General features: G+C 40.0%; 1 protein-coding gene across 7 annotated transcripts in view; it reads left to right on the top strand.

Moving 5' to 3' along the window:
• Positions 1–13,331, top strand: part of FLOT2 (flotillin 2) — a 125,128-nt gene extending 111,797 nt beyond the window's left edge. For all 7 annotated transcript variants that reach the window (XM_078780286.1, XM_078780287.1, XM_068120718.2 and 4 more), the window contains 4 exons: positions 532–746; positions 1,097–1,280; positions 6,884–7,033; positions 9,675–13,331. In XM_078780286.1, the coding sequence (XP_078636412.1) occupies positions 532–746; positions 1,097–1,280; positions 6,884–7,033; positions 9,675–9,713 (588 nt within the window). In that variant the 3' untranslated portion in view covers positions 9,714–13,331. The remainder of the gene's footprint in view (positions 1–531; positions 747–1,096; positions 1,281–6,883; positions 7,034–9,674) is intronic.
• The last annotated feature ends 3,721 nt before the right edge of the window (positions 13,332–17,052 follow it).

Genomic DNA, 17,052 nt, shown 5'->3' with positions numbered 1-17,052 from the left:
GCAAGACAGCAGGGCAAGATATGAACACGGAAACTGATCTCGGCCCGTCATCAATACAGTGTGAGCTGAACAAAACTTTCTCTCTCTCTTACCTGAGAAGGTAGAGTCCAGTATATGGCGGCATAAGGTAGTGCCTACAGTTTAGATTGAGCATAAGAGACCAAGAGGCAAATACTGAGTTGAGACGAGACATTCTGCCTTTTCTCAAGCAGGATCTGCGACAAGGCCATTTGAGGGGGGTCGGGGGAGTGATTTGAGGGGCCGTATGAATTAGAGAGAAATATTGGTGAATAGTGATTTTTCATTTTGTTTACTCAAATGTTTTTTGTTTGTTTGTTTTTATTATAAGTATTTGCTATTTTGATAAATTTAGTCAACGTATTTGTCTTAACACAAGAGACTTCTGCAATTATTGAATTTTTTGACTTCATTCATAGTTCACTTCAACTTTTGAAGGAGCTTCCTGTTTCCAACTTTTGAAGGAGCTTCCTGTTTCCCCTCGCATCCTTGCTTTTCTGGCTTCTTCTGTAGAAAGCTGATGCTCAGCTGGCTTACGAGCTTCAATCTGCACGGGAACAGCAAAAGATCCGGCAGGAAGAGTGCCAGATCGAGGTTGTTCAGCGGCGTAAACAGATAGATGTGGAGGAGAAAGAGATTATGCGTAAGCAACTTGAACTGGTCTCCACTATCCGCTGCCCAGCCGAAGGCGAAGCCTATCGCGTGCAACAAATTGCAGAAGGGAAAAAGTATGTGCGGTGTCGTTATTCAATTGACTTAAGTTTTTGTGCATTTGGTTTTCAAGATTTGCTGTTTTCCTTTTTTGTTTCGATTGAAGTGCAGATGGTGGGTGTATTTGAAGTTGACTTGTTAAATTAGACATATGTTTGTGATTTGCATACTTTATATGCCAGGCCATATATCGGAGAGTTTTGTCACAGTTGTTACGTTTGTACAAACTAGTATACCTCCTATATGTTTCAGCATGTATTGTTTCTTTTTTTTTGGGGGGGGGGGGGGGGGTGGGGGGTGGGTGAAGAGTGGAGAGGCTTTTTTTCTCTCTATCATTTAATATTGCCGTTCCTTAATTTGCACACAGATCACAGTGTGTAATGCTGGCGCAGGCCGAAGCTGAAAGTATTCGTAACATTGGTCAAGCCAATGCCGGTGCCATTGCGGCCTTGGGCAAGGCTGAGGCAGATGGCATGCACCTTAAAGCAGCCGCATATCAAGGCTATGGCAAGGCTGCCGTCACTTCCATGGTGCTGGAGTCTCTGCCAGAGGTAAGGTCTCTCCTTGGTCTTGTTTGCTTTGTATATTTTATTTATTCTGTTAGCAACACTGCTCGAATGAGCCTCTATGCCGGATTATTTGAGCCAAAATGCAGAATGTTAATGTGTTTCTTTTACCTTGTTGCTAAATATGGCAACATTTTAAAGACAATTTGTTGGATATGATCTTTTTTTTTTTTTTTATTGCTCAGGGGACTGGGGAATTGGGTGGAGTGGAGGGGAATTTTTATAGGGTGACCATTCCTGTGCAACACCTCAACAATGAGCACTCTTCTATGGCATTACAATTAATTTGCTGTTTAGAGCAGAATTGAGGGCGTGTACGAAACAGGCCATCACACTTGCACGTTAGAACTGATTCGACTGTGTCTGTGTGATAATACTACTTGGAGGTTGCTCCACTTTATTGGAAGAAGAAGAAGAAAAATGCAGAGGGGCATAAAACACGTGACTTCTGAGTTCCCTTGCGGGGTGGGGTTGAACAGAGTTGCAATAAGACTGTGGGGTGAGGCCTTTATGTTGCCTTGTGATAACATTATAAAACTGCACAGCAACCTTGAGAGAAGTTTGGGAATGGAATAATATTGGAAAAGTGTCAGATTAGCATTGCAGAATATCTATCGTTTGTATTTGAAAACAAAAGATATTGATGAAACAGCTATACAGTTTAAAAGGAGCTGTGCGTGTTTCACCCATTAGTTGGACAGTTCGTCTGACCCACCCACAATTTCTATAAACTTCAGCCGCCAATATTGGAACCCTTTAAAACCCTTTAGGATTACTCTTTCAAACCCTTTAGAATTACTGTTTCGAACCCTTTAGAATTACTCTTTAGAACCATTTAGAATTACTCTTTAGAACCATTTAGAATTACTCTTTAGAACCATTTACCATTTAGAAACCTTTCACTCAAGTAGCGCTTTTACTGCGGAGGTTACGCAGGTTTGGTATTATTACATGTTCCGCTCTTTCATACATGTTCCGCTGTTTCAACATGGGAATGCCAGTTTGCTTGTATGAGCAGGAGGATGGTGAGAGTAAATATGGGACAACATGGAGGGTTCGGGGGTGAGTTGGGGACTTTTGGTTAGGAGAAAGAGGGGCTTGAAGGTTTGAGTGTGGGGAGGGAATGGGGAAGGGTGAGGTCTTGGGGTATGGGGGAAGGAGTAGGAGAGCAAGGATGGGATAGAGTTGTGAGGGGGAGGCTGAGGCTTTTTTTATTGAGTTGTCAGAGTTGCACGTGTGCGTTTACTCACAGTAAAAATGTAATTATTTGTGTGTCATTGTCGAGGGTTGGGGGAAGGGTGATGTAATCGATCATCTTGTAGGTTGTGGTCGTGCTGGCTGGTGGTGGTGGTTTCGTAGGCAGCCTGTGGCTGCTTGGCTGAATTAATTTTCTGGAATGCACAGCTCTGCTGCTAATGCATTGCCCCCTGTTACCAGAAAGCTGGTACTCATTTTGCTGACTCCAGAAGGATGACAGGTTAAGTCAACCAACCTGGTGTTAATTCAACGACGTGATAGGGGCTCAAACTCAGGACCCTAAGATCTCAAGCCAGCCTCCTTAACCGTTAAGCCAACACCAGGCACCTTACAGGCAATGTGGTAGTGTTTCTGAAAGGGGCCTGAGTGACCAGAATAAAACCTTTGTTGATGGTAGGGAAAGAGAATCAATTTGGAATGTTGGTACGACTGAAGGTAAGACGTATTACACGTTCACTGGAAAGTTAAGCAATATAATCTCTGCCATTAAAAAAAACCAAACACGTGATTGTTGTTGATATGATTTATTTTAAATGTGAGATTGTGGTGCACAACTAAGGTGTAAATCCCTGGCAGAAATAAATACTGATTGTCCATTTAATTGTGACGTAATCGCATAATGTTGCGTTGTGGTGAATGTTATTTCCACATTGGCAAACCATCTCGACACCGAAGTATGTCGACCTCCAGCAGCAATCACTGCATAGAGGTCCAGGGAATGTTTGTAATACTTTGGGCAGTTTGAAACCGATTGTTTAGAATTTAGATGAATCGTGTGAATGTATCGGCCCTTTGTGCCGGTAGTTATTCTGGGACGTCCATTTCGCATACCTCTTGATAATGTCTTCTGAGGTCATAAATAGGTACTCCTCACTTAAAAGAGCCTTGCAACAAGGCTAATGGAAGACCCTGCTTCAAGGTGTCCTTTGATTTAATTCCTCATTTTCTGACAGATATGGCATTGGAATGGATTAAGGAACGTAATCCGTGTTATTTTTTAATTTTTTGAATGATGCACACGGTGTCTCACAAAGGCTGTTTCAAATTTGTTCAGAATGCCTCGTGTCGCCTCTAAAACGTTGTGTGCATGAGTTGTTGAACATGTATTTCATGACAATTAGTCGTGGCCAAAAAGATTGGCACCGTTGCACTTTTCAAATAACTCACAATTTTCTCTAAAAATAAGTTGAAATTGACAAAAGTATTTGGTCTCCACAATTCTTTATTTCACTGTTAATATTACAGAACCTTTGTTTTTGATTCAGAACTTAATATATCCTTTTAAATCAGAAAATCAAAAGAAATGGCATTGACACCCTAGACTTAATATTTGGTAGCATAGCCTTTGGACAAAATAACTGCAGTCAAGTGCTTCCTATAGCCATGAATGAGCTTCCTACACCTCTCTACTGGCAGTTTGGCCCATTCTTCTTGGGCAAACTGCTCCAGTTCTCCCAGATTTGAAGGGTGCCTTATGCCAACTGCTGTTTTCAGATCTCCCCACAGGTGTTCAATGGGATTTAGATCTGGACTCATTGCTGGCCACTTCAGAACAGTCCAGCGTTTTGTCTTGAACCATTCCTGGGTGCATTTTGAAGTCTATTTGGGGTCATTGTCTTGCTGCAAGACCCATGACCTTCGACGGAGACCCAGCTTTCTGACACTGGGTTGAACATTGCGCTCCAAAATGCCTTAGTAATCTTCTGATTTCATGATGCTATGCACACATTCAAGACACCCAGTGCCAGAGGCAGTACAGCAACCCCAAAACCTCACTGAACCTCCCCCATGTTTGACTGTAGGGAAGGTGTTCTTTTCTTTGAGGGCTTTATTTTGTTTTCTGTAAACATGGAGATTATGTGCTTTATCAAAAAGCTCTAATTTGGTCTCATCTGTCCACAGGACATTCTCCCAGAAGAATTTTGGCTTGTTCGGGTGTGTTTTGGCAAACTCCATTCGGGCTTTCTCAGCAGTAGGGTCCTCCTGGGTCTCTTACCATAGAACTCCCTTTCATTGAGGTGGCGACGGATGTTGCGAGTTGAAACTGTCGTACCTTGTGTCTGAAGGTCAGCTTGAATCTGTTTGGCAGTTGATTGAGGTGCTTTCTCCACCATTCGAACAATCCTTCGCTGCAATCTTCGATCAAGTTTTCTTTTGCGGCCACGTACAGGGAGGCTACAGTGCCATGGGCCTTAAACTTCCTGACAACATTGCGTACGGTGGACACAGGAACATCAAGGTCTCTGTAGATGGACTTGTAGCCTTGAGATTGTCCATGCTTGGCTACAATATTGTGTCTGACCTCCGCAGACAATTTTCTGTTTTTCTTTCTTTTCTCCATGCTCATTGCAGTACACACAGTGACACAAAACAGCAGACTGACTCCTTTTCTCCATTCAAACTGGTTGAATGAGTGATTTTCATATTGCAGGCACCTGCAACTCACCACAGATAAGTTCAATTCCAAAGTAAAGGAGAATCACCTTCTTTAAATCTAATTATTTCCAACAACTTTTAAAAGGTGTCAATAATATTGTCTGGTCCATTTTAGGATTTCTGTGTGGAATAAGCTGAGGCCGAGAAAAATATATTTCCGGTCTCTGGTCAGCGCGCGTATCGATTTTGATCCTGCGCATCAACAATTTTTTTTTTTTCAAATTTCCAATGGCACCTACAACAGCGCGTGCCTGTTGTTGCGGAGCCGGCGCGCTACCTCGGGAAATACGTGTCTGTGAGGGTCGCCATTGGTATCGACGTTCGCGCACGGTTCTCCCCTACAAAACTCCGTTTAGTTTGTCCAGATCCAACCAGCCGTTCCAAAGATATGAGTAGTTTTGTGTGCCGTGCCGTCATGAATCCAATCGGCTGGATATTGTCATTTATTGAAACGAAGACGTTCTTTGTCCGGTTCGTGTGAAGCAACCACAAGGCCGAGAGAGCTGCGGGTGGTCTCGTTAATTAGGCCTGGGTCCTATCTCATTTGTCATGAAGTTGTAAGTGTTTGTGATAATCTGGTGGACTGGGAGAAGAGATTGTGGGAGACCATCGGCCTGTTAGACCACTTGCGCATGCGCAGTGTTGACACGATCGACGCATTGGAATGTTTGACGGTACGGCGAGGAGATCTCGAGAACGAAATGGCAGTCTATAATATGCTTGAAGAACTTAATGATTTTCAGAATAAATACATTTTAAAATAACTTAAGCTTGTGTTCATTATTTACAAAAAGGCCTACCAGTCCCATTGGCTGTCTTTAATTTCTCTCTGGACGGCGCCACGGCAGATGAGGAGGACCGCAAGGCATGAGGACACAAAAAACAGCACCTTTATATGTGCAATCCAAGCTTTTCAAAAAAAAAAAAGGAAAAAAGAAAAACCGCATCGCCGCATCAATTCTGGAACTTTGGTCTGACCAGAGACCAGCAATTTATTTTTTCGGCCTAAGATGTAGTAGTTTTTACACTTTTTTTTTTTTTTTGGTTCCACTGCAAAACAAAGAAATAAATATGTGGATACTAAGATATCTTTTTAGTTCAACTATTTTCTGGAAGAAATGGTGCATTATTTGAAAAAAGTGCAAGGGTGCCAATACTTTTGGCCACGACTGTACCATATGTGAAAATGGGCAATCAGATGTTCTGCACATCCCTCGTGCCAAAAAAAGGCACTTGGAATTAACACTGGAACAGTCCTACATTATCAATCCCACATGTTCGTTTTTTTTCATTGCTGGGAGTTTATTGTGGATTCTTTTTATTTACTTCATGAGCAAATGGAGCACATGACGCCTGATTCTCATCATGTTGGCCGCTCTGGTTTTCATAAAGTAAGCTTTCTTCACAATTTCACTAGTTTGACTATTTTATAGCACTCTTTCTTTTACTTCATAAAACTCAAATCAAAATGTGATCTTGGTGGTCTTGGATGAATACTTGAATCCTTTGAGCTTAGAGTATTGACTGTACACAAAATCTATGGTTTTTCACCTAATTTATTAAATATGCTTATTTTATGTTCTTTGTAAATTCATGCCAAAATATGCTGTCATGTAATGTTCTGGTCTTGCTTGTGATGTATGTAATGAGCTCTTCTGTTAAGCCTTTTGTCACTGTTAGTGTTTTTGATTCTGCATGCTGATCCAAGTGCTCATAGGAAAATACCATGAAGTGTGTTTTATTTGCAAACAAGCCATTCAGTGTGCAATAATTGTCTCGTATCCCCAAAGAAATGGGAGAGATAAGTTCATATTCAAAGATTTACACCATCTCCAGTAATATGCATAAAACGCTTTGGTTCTACATTGACAAATTTGTTTTCTTCTTCTGGGTAGTTTGCAGGCAAAGTGGCTTCACCATTGTCACGAATCGATGAGATTGTGATATTGGGTAGTGATGCGACCAGAACGACAACGGAGGTGAGCCGTCTAATTGCAGAATTGCCAACCACCGTCCACGCCCTAACGGGCATTGATCTTTCAAAGGTAGGATATTTGTCTTTCATCGTAATTTTTAAATAACCTAATTTGTTTTTCCACTGTATTGCATGAGGGTGAAAAGGTTTGTTGTATCTTTTGACTAATTATACAAACTCGAGGCACTTTCTTCCTTTGAGAGCGGCTACGAGGAGTCATGTTATTATCTTTATTATTATTATCACGACCAGAGTAAACCGTCTTATGGGTGATCTTGTACCAAGCGTGCAACACATTCTTCCCTTCTGAGACATCCCTTTATTTGGGCCGCAACAGACCACTGCCTCAATCACTCCTGAAAATAAAATAAATTAGAACACTCTTCGACATCATGACGTCGACCGATATGCCTCCGCCCACATTATTACATCATTATAATACTTGTACCAAGTTTGATTTAATTCCATTCAGCTGTTCTCAAGCTATCACATTTTTACCTGACGACCTCTGACCTTTGACCTATTGACCCCAAAATGTAATCAGTTCATGTTTACATCATTATACATATCTGTGCCAAGTTTGAATTGGATCAATTCAGCTGTTCACAAATTATAGACATATTACAGACTTTGACCTACTGACCCCTAAGTTCGAATCAATTAATCTTTACATCATTATACATACCTGTACCAAGTTTGAATTTGATCACTTCAGCTGTTCTCAAGTTATACACCGAAAACAGACTTTGACCTATTGACCCCTAAGTTCGAATCGGTTAATCTTTACATCATTATACATACCTCTACCAAGTTTGAATTCGATCACTTCAGCCATTCTCAAGTTATAGACATATTACAGACTTTGGCCTTTGCAATCTTGACCCCAAAATCGAATCAGTTCATCTTTGCATTGTATATACTTATACCAAATTTGGTCAGAATCCCATCAGTGGTTCACAAGTTATCGTGATAACAGGATTTTTACCTAACATGACCTCTGACACTTTGGCTTTTGACCTCGTGTCCGCAAAATCGAATCGGTTCATCTTTACCTCATTGTACATACCTGCACCAAGTTTAACCAAGATCCCGTCAGCCGTTCTCAAGTTATCGTGGTAACGAAAACCTATCACGGACGGACGGAAGGATGGAGGGATAACCTGAAAACAATGACTTCGGCGACTTTGTCGACATCAAAGAAAACAATTATTGGATCTGGATCTGGATCTTCACCGAAATCTAATCATTTTGTGGTGTCGTATATCCAACCTCTCCATCAAATTTAGTCTGAATCCATCCACATCTTTTTGAGATATCCTGTTCACGGACAGACAGGGGTGAAAGCATAACCTCTGCCCACCTTTGGTGGCGGAGGTAATAAAATCGTACAATTTAAAGTACCTTTATATGAATGTACAAAATATAACATCTTCTCAGGGAAGTGATGTGCCCGAAGAAAAAGCAACCAGTTCCATGGAAAAATGACATTTGAACAAAGTGATTTGCTGTTATCAATGTATTGAATACGCATATCATTAAATACTTGCATCTTTAAATAAAGGGTACCTGGAACAAAGTTGTTATTGATTGATGTGGTGTTACGATCACTGGAAATGATCCCTTTCCCCTGGAGCACTCCATAAGGCTTGGACATGCACTGCCCAACCCCCCATGGATTGTTTGTGCCTTGTGGGCTTTATGGAAAACTATTTACCGGTACGTTAAATATGGTAGCTTTGGAATTGGTGCTACATGTGGATGTAAAATATATGAAAGAACTGTAATTGCAGACATTACAATTAAACTTGCAAAAAAAATAAAAAAAGCTACCTCATTTTTGACTACCTTGATAATTTACGGTAACTAACCTGCCCCCTGTGGTTATGTCACGGGCAGTATGGTAAAATACTGTATCGTATAGCCCGCAGTTGGCATTATTGTAGCTTTTTTTTTGCGTGTAATCCGTGGGTTATTTGCATGAAAATACGGTACTCGAATTGACGGTGTAGAAATTTAACCGTTACTATACAGGTGTACTATTACTATACAGCCTGGTGTTGGCTTAGCGGTTAGGGTGCCGGCTTGGGATCCCAGGATCCTGGGTTCGAATCCCGGTCGATCGCTGAATTAACACCAGGGGGTTGACTCAGCCTGTCATCCTTCCGAGGTCGGCAAATTGAGTACCAGCTTGCTGGGATGAATGATCACGGTGTGTACCCCGATTTAGAATAGGTACACCGTATCCCTGCGCATCATAAGAGGCGACTAAGGGTTGGCGCCAGGAAGGGCATCCGGCCATAAAAACATTGCCTCAAACAGGGAACCATGATTGTCATGGGGCCCGCAAGGCTAACCCCCGCTCTAGCGGGGAAAATGGCCTTAAAACGATCATTCATTCATTCGTACAGGTGTACATATCTACACAAGTATTTGTAGAATTATTTTGCATTCCATGATTGGCATTTTGTGTATCCATTTTACAGTTGAATCGAAAATCGTACCATGTGGGCTTTTAGTGAGTTGGGTGGTGGGAGGGAGTGAGGGGAGCAGTTTACAAAGCATAAGATTGATGTAAAAACAACTTTTTTTCTCAAATGGCAGTCATTGTAAATGTATCTGGAGGAAAGCTTTAATTTAGACAATTTTGGTTTGTGTAAAATGGCCCTATCCTGTATGTATTCGGACTTCTCATATTTTTCTTTATTTTGTAGGCTCCTCTGATGCAGAAACTTACGGGAGCCCAAGCATAGGGCGGCAACACAGCGACTACAACATTGTACGATGCTGCTTACAGTACATGTTACTGTTCAACATCTTTGAGTTTGATATACTTGCATTTAGATCCTGTGTTTGTGGTCAGTGGTTGAGCTTTTGGGCGATATTTGAAGATTCTCGGTTGATTATAATAAATTATTGTGCTATATTTTGCTGAGGCTGACCATATTGGGAAATGTGACTTAATCCAGGTGCCCCCATTTTAAATGTTCTTTATGGGAGTCTTTCCATACAATTATACCTCTGTACACATCCCATACCCTCTGCTGGTTCCATACAATAACATAAACTACCCTTCTACCTCTGCTTGGTTTCCTTTTTCACTGACCTAGCTAGCTGGCACTTGTATGTCATGTAATATAAAATCATTTTGTTGTTTAGCCTCGAATGTACAACTGTCAAACAATTTTCCTTTTCATAAATTTAATTTTTTAAGCCTTTGTGTAGAAGGACATGACTTAACGTTTCTTGATGTTTCTATTTTGCATGTTAAGTAATTTAAATCTAGCAGTCATTTTTCTCGATCACTAAAATGGTGTGTGTAGTATTCTAATGCGGAAAAAATGTTCCAACTTTAAAACTCTCATTTCATCTTCTAACATTTCTGGTTAGGTATGTATTAGGTGTACCAGAAAGTAATACCGTTTTTTAAACTGTGTGCACAGCTTAAAAAACGACATTACTTTTTGGTACACCCAATACTTCGTTGGTTGAAATTAATTTGTTGGGAGTTTGTTTTTGTTTTTACATAAATATTTTCCCCTCCACTGGATTGAGCAATGCATCCCATTGGCCATTGTAAATGTCACCATCATATCACACACCATAGCCTATCGACTCTAATCAGAATCTACGAAGTGGAAAGAGTTAGGCAGAAAAGGAAAATGATTGTCCAGTTCTTAGCGAGAGGCCATGCTGGAATTGGGGATGAAAAGGTAATTTTTTACTTTTGAATAGTTTTTTTTAAAGTGATCGAGTAAAAGTTGATATTAAAGTTGCCTCCCTTTTATACCATATAAACAAAATTATTTACTCTGTTTTGCGTGGAAAGTGTGTCCTCGTTTGACCAAAGCTAGTTGCTGCAGCAAATAGTTAATCTGCACGTTGACTCTCATAGACATTAGACTAACAAACAGGTTTCCTTGAGTGCTTTTCATAAATTATCGTGAAGTACTTTACAGAGACACAAAAACTTACAAAAACGTGACGTCGCAAGTTGGTGATGTGCAAGATTCCAAAGTAAAATCGTAATCTACAGAGGCCTGTTGTCAAGAACATTTATAAAATGGTGGTTTGGTGGAGACATTCACGAGGTTTGGGTCACTACAACCACTCCAAACTGTCCAGTTCAACTGTTTGATAGTTTGCTTGTAATGCCTTGCTTTCTTAAATGGGAAAAGTTTTTTTTTTTTTTGTGGGTGTTTTGTAGGATCGAATTAGTCGTGTTTACTGAATTTTCGTGTTTAACATGTTATTTTCAGCACTTTGTGGAAGTTAATTGAAGCAGCTGTTTTTAACGAAAATAAGCCACCAGTGGTTTTCTGTTAATTTTTTTTACCTCCGCCACCAAAGGTGGATGAAGGTTATGTTTTCACCCCTGTCTGTCTGTTTGTTTATGTACAAGATATCTCAAAACGTTGTGGACGGATTCAGACGAAATTTGGCAGAGAGGTAGCGTATGTGACAAGGACGAAATTATTAGATTTTGGTGAAGATCCAGATTCGGATCCGGCTACTAGAATTTTTAAGTGGTTGTTCACCATTGGGAGATTGGGCCAAAAATGATATATCGCAGGATATCTCAAAAAGTTATGGATGGATAATTTTGATTAAATGTGATTCTGTATTGAGGTTTTAAATTTTATTTGTTTTGTCAAATGCAATTTGCATAGAAGTTTTTGAACCACTGCATTATTATTATTTTTATTATTATTGGCACATACTGTGATGCCCATCAATGTGTCCTGGAGGCAGGGTGGCAAGGTATTGTGGGGGAGAGGGGGGGGGGGGGGGTGGCGGGAAATGATGTCAAAATAGAATGACCTCAGAAGCACCAACAACATCCATGGACTGAGCATTCACTGAAGATTGCAGAAGGAATTTCAAATATGCAAACAGTTGTACTTGTCTAAAAAAGCCATTGGTCTTGACACAGTGGCCAATATAATATTATTTCTTCTACTTTGTTTAAACTTTAAAAAATATATATATACTTGTACAGTCGACTTGCCAATTAGAATGGACATGTTCTGGACTTGATATGAATTGATAATAATTGTTGAGGATTATTAAATTCTTCCTCATCTTAACGTGTGTTAAGTGTTTGCATCCTGCTGCAAAACCCGTAGCAGTGGTCTGGACCGTCTGTCTGGACTGTCAGTGGTCTTTTTAAAAAGGACTGTCTGTGCCTTTGTCATTTTTCCGACCTGTACTATCTCACCACTTCGTGAAACCATTATACATTGTGGGCATGGCTAACTGTCTTACGATTCTGCTTGTGGCATCTAAATTTGCTTCAGTCCTATTCCGTTCAGCCCAATTCTCGATTCTACTTTTCTCGATGTTCGCCATACCTGATGATGTCATTGTATTCCATTGGGCAGTGCTGCAATAGTTCTGTGGATTTATATCCTATGAAATTCCATCACCATTCTTTGTTGGATATATCCACTAGGTTTGGCATAAAATCATTCAAATAGTACTTGGGCCTCTATTAATATTTTATTATACAGTAAAATACGAGCATCTGAGATAGGGTCACTTACAAGACCACTGTATGTGGTACAGTACACTGCAAACGATAACATAACATTAACAGAAAAGCTCTGGGTCAATGGACAGTAATTAAGTTTGGTATAGAGCATCTACAATCTTAATTTCTATGAGTCGATCAGCATAATTTTTGCAGGTAAATGAAATATTTTTCGTTTAAAAAAAAATAAATTTCCCTACACATTGGGCTAAGTCCAAAAAAGTTTTTATCTCCATTGGCATCAAGAGCTTCTGGAGGTTTTGATACGAGTGTTTAACTCAATGCGCAGTAGCATAAGCAAATGGATGAAGTTTTGATTGCTGTATAGTCATCGTATTCGGTACAAGTAGGTTCAAGCAATGCTTCCAAAGTAGAAGCAATACAGTCGTAACAAATAGTTTTTCAAATTCCCCCCAAAAAATTCAAGCTTTTCAAATTGGCAAGAATGTTCTACATGTGATGGTACTCTATAAATATTGCTTGATGTGAATTTGCAAGCATTCAAATTGGTTTAAGTCGACTGCAATAGCATGCTATTTAAGTGCTCTTAAATTTGTATTTTTATCATTTCTAAATAGTTACTTCATGTTTTCTTTGTGCCATTTGATATTCCCACTAGCTTTATTGCATGTAGTGCTAATTGTACACTAATTTGTAGCATGAAGTGAGATTCTAAAATGATTTCTGATTCATTTGATGCACTACAATGTGTATGGGGGAAATTTCCTTTGGCAGTATCAACAGTACCAGATTTGAAGAAATATTATAAACCTTAATTTTGTGAATGTCTATGAAATCTCTTTTCACAGTTTGTTCACCATTAAAGCTTATAACCATCATGCATTGGAACTTTGTCTCTACTGTTTAATGCCAGACAGTCAGAGAAGACCTCGGCTAGTTGTATAGTGCAGGGGATATGAGGAATGTAAATTACATACAGCACTTTTGCAGCGATGACTGCTATGGGTATTTTTGGGTAGATCTTCCAGCTTTGCACAGAGAGATGGTGAAATCTTTGGCCATTCTTCACGTCAAAATTGCTCTAGTTCTGCCAAGTTTGATGGGATCGTCTTTGGACTGCAATCTTCAAGTCTCAGCATAAATGGTCAAATTGGTTCAAGTCAGGACTTTGACTGGGCCACTTACGAACATTTATTTCCTTCTTATTCAGCCACTCCAGTGTGGCTTTAGCATTGTGCTTTGGATCATTGTCCTGCTGAAATGTGAATGTCCTACCCAGTTTCAGATTCATGACTGACTCAAGCAAGTTTTCATCAAGGATTCCCCTGTACTTTGTGCCATCCATTAGCCCTTCTACCCTGACAAGCTTGCCAGTCTGTTGATGAAAAGCAGCCCCATAACATGATGCTGCCACCGCCATGCTTGACAGTAGGGATGGTGTTGACAGGGTGATGTGCAGTTTGGCTTGTGCCAGACGTAACGCTTTGAATTTAGACCATAAAGATTTTCAAAAACAAAACATTTCTCCACATACCTGCAGTATGATTAAGATTTGAGATGTTTTTTTTCCCCCAAACTCCATACGAGCTTTCAGGTGTGGCTTTTTCAGTAATGGATTCTTTCTTGCCATCTGTCCATGGAGGCCAAATTTGTGAAGGTAAAAACAGCTAGAAACTTAGAAAAAACAAGGAACTTCAAAAGTGCCAACTATAGTACGAGTATGTGGAGACCAGGAGAGCTCTCGGGAAGGCGAACCTGTGTAAAAAGAGGAACATGGTCAGCCATCAATCGCAACGTGATGCGAGAAGCTTCCCGAGCTGATAAGTTATTAAGCACTTTGGCATTAATGCGTATAGTTAATAAACAAATTGCAATGTATCAGTAAAAGTTTATAATTGAAAAAGCTGGACTTGCTAGTAGGTAGTGCCGACGTTTCGGTGAAAATCCACTCACCTTGGCCCCGGAATATGTTGAAGTGAAGAAGAATCTTGAAAATCGTCATGTGACCTCCACCGTTGGTAAGATAAACCAGTCTGTTGACCAATCCGGGCATCCCATGACGATTGCAGACGATGTGGGAGAGATGTAATAGTCTTGTCCCACGTCCGTGACAGATTAAATCGCAAACCGCCTTTTTGTTGAGAGAGAGATGGTGATTCAAATATTTCCCAAATGGATTCCTTCACACCACAAGCAAACCACGTTTTTTTCTCTAAGATGACCTGTTTGTTGGTTTGTCTGTCTGACTGCTTGTCTGTATTTATCTATTTGGCTGTGCGTCTCTGTTTATAGATTTATCCGTCTGTATTTATCTTTGTCTCTTTGTCTGTTTATCTATTTGTCTGTCTGTTTATTTATTTGTCTGTTTGCCTGTCTGTCTATTTGTTTGTTTATATATTTGTCTGTCTGTATTTGTTTATATATTTGTCTGTTTGTGTCTGTCTGTATCGATTTGTTTGTCTGTTTTTCTGTCTGTCTGGTTATCGGTTTGTCAGTCTGTCTGTTTATCTGTTTATGTATTTGTCTGTCTGTGTCTTTATCTATTTGTCTGTCTATTTGTCTATCTGTGAATACCTTATTTCAAAAAGAGTTGGACAGATTAGGCCAAATCTTGGTGGACAGGTTGGGTGTGTGACAAGGCTGAAGATAGTCAATTTTGATGAAGATTCGAATGCGTATCCGGATCAGAGAATTATTTAATTTTTTAATTATTCTTCATCATTGAGTGATTGAGTGATTAATTATTCTTCATCATTGATCTGCCTGGTGGCTTAGCGGTTAGGGTGCCGGTTTGGGATCCCAGGACCCTGGGTTCGAATCCCGGTCGATTGCTGAATTAACACCAGGGGGGCTGACTCAGCCTGTCATCCTTCCGAGGTCGGCAAATTGAGTACCAGCTTGCTGGGATGAATGATCCCGGTGTGTACCCTGGTTTAGAATAGGTACACCGCATCCCTGCGCATCGTACGAGGCGACTAAGGGTTGGCGCCAGGAAGGGCATCCGGCCATAAAAACATTGCCTCAAACAGGGAACCATGATTGTCATGGGGCTAAGCCCTGCTCCAGTGGGGAAAATGGCCTTAAAACGATCATTCATTCATATTCATTGAGTGATCGGGACAAAATATATATATTATTAGGGTCATATCCAGGACTCCCGTGACCATGGAGAGCATAAGTTCGTTTGAGGATGGATTTTGGTACTTTGGGGTATTTAGAAAAAAAATGAGCTCCTATGTCCCTTCCAAAAGTGGGCTAAGTCCACCAGAAGGCAAAATCCAAAATGGCCGCTGGCGGCCATCTAGGAAATTACCAAATTACATATCTCGAGTAAAATAACTTAGACATGAAATATGTGTCGTTTTTTACTAATTCAATGACTAGGGGTCCATTCCAGTGGTTATTTTTTCATTTCGTGGTCATCTTCAATGTGAAATCCAAGATGGCCGCCAACAGCCATATTGAATATATGAATATTTCACATCTTTTGAACCAGTTAACGTAGGAAGGCGATTAAGGTATTGTTTTCAAGTAATTATATGGCGGGAAATTCATTCCAGGTGTAACTTGTCGACTTGGAGGTCATCTTCACTATGAAGTCCAAAATGGCCACCAGTGGCCATCTTGGAAAAAAAACAAATCTTGAGTGAATTAACATACAGGCATTAATTATTAAGTGTCTTTTTGACTACAAATTAAATCCAGGTGTTACTTGCCCATTTTGAGGTCATCGTCAGACCTGAAAATATGATCTAGGTTGTTTCTAACTCATTTTTATGGTCATTTTTCCAGCTCATTCAATTTTGAAAAGAATATAATATGTTCAGCATTAATCCAAAATGGCCACCAATCTGAGAGTTATTTACTGTTGGATTGAAGCATCTTGAATTTTGACACCCAATTAAAATTTAACAGCCATCATGTTAATGCGCGCAAGCTGTTTGTTCCTACACTGTATATATCACCTTACTGATCATTTTAATCTGAGAAGAGTACAGCCAATGTTTCAAATTTCAATATTTAAAGAGTTTTATGCATCGCTTTCAGATTCAGAAGTGTCATCTGATGTTTCTGAGTCACTGTCCGTTTCACAAGACTATTCTCCATCAGAATCAGAGTCGACGTTGTGGGGGCTCGCCTCTTTTGGTTGTTTTGTATGGGGTGACACCCTGCATTTCAGTCACAAAACCCTTTAGGGTTGCAGACACTTCCTTTGAGTTCTTTACCCTCTCAGTAGCCAAGTTCCGCTTAATTGCTTCTGATGCCGGTTGTACATACATCATGTTTGTGCGATGTAGTCAGGTTCACTATGTCAATAAATTATATTTCGTTCAAAATCATGGTAGATTAGCAAACATATACATTTTTGGAAAGGTTATAGCATAAGGAAACTAAAAATCAATGTTTACATTTGGAGAGATACCTGTATGGCGGCCATTTTGGATGTTCAAAATGGCCACTGTAAAATACATATTTTGTTCTATTTCTGCCTCTAATTACCCTAAAAACTTTTTCAAATATACTAAACCTATATTTTCAGGGACAAGGAATCCAATGAAAGTATCAAATTAGTGCTATGGGGAATGGTAAGACACGAATCA

The sequence above is a fragment of the Myxine glutinosa genome, chromosome 6, assembly GCF_964187855.1.
Source record: "Myxine glutinosa chromosome 6, kmMyxGlut1.1, whole genome shotgun sequence".
NCBI classification, from domain to species: domain Eukaryota; kingdom Metazoa; phylum Chordata; class Myxini; order Myxiniformes; family Myxinidae; genus Myxine; species Myxine glutinosa.
The sequence above is the reverse complement of the archived record's forward strand: the minus strand, read 5'-3'. Positions and strand labels throughout refer to the sequence as shown.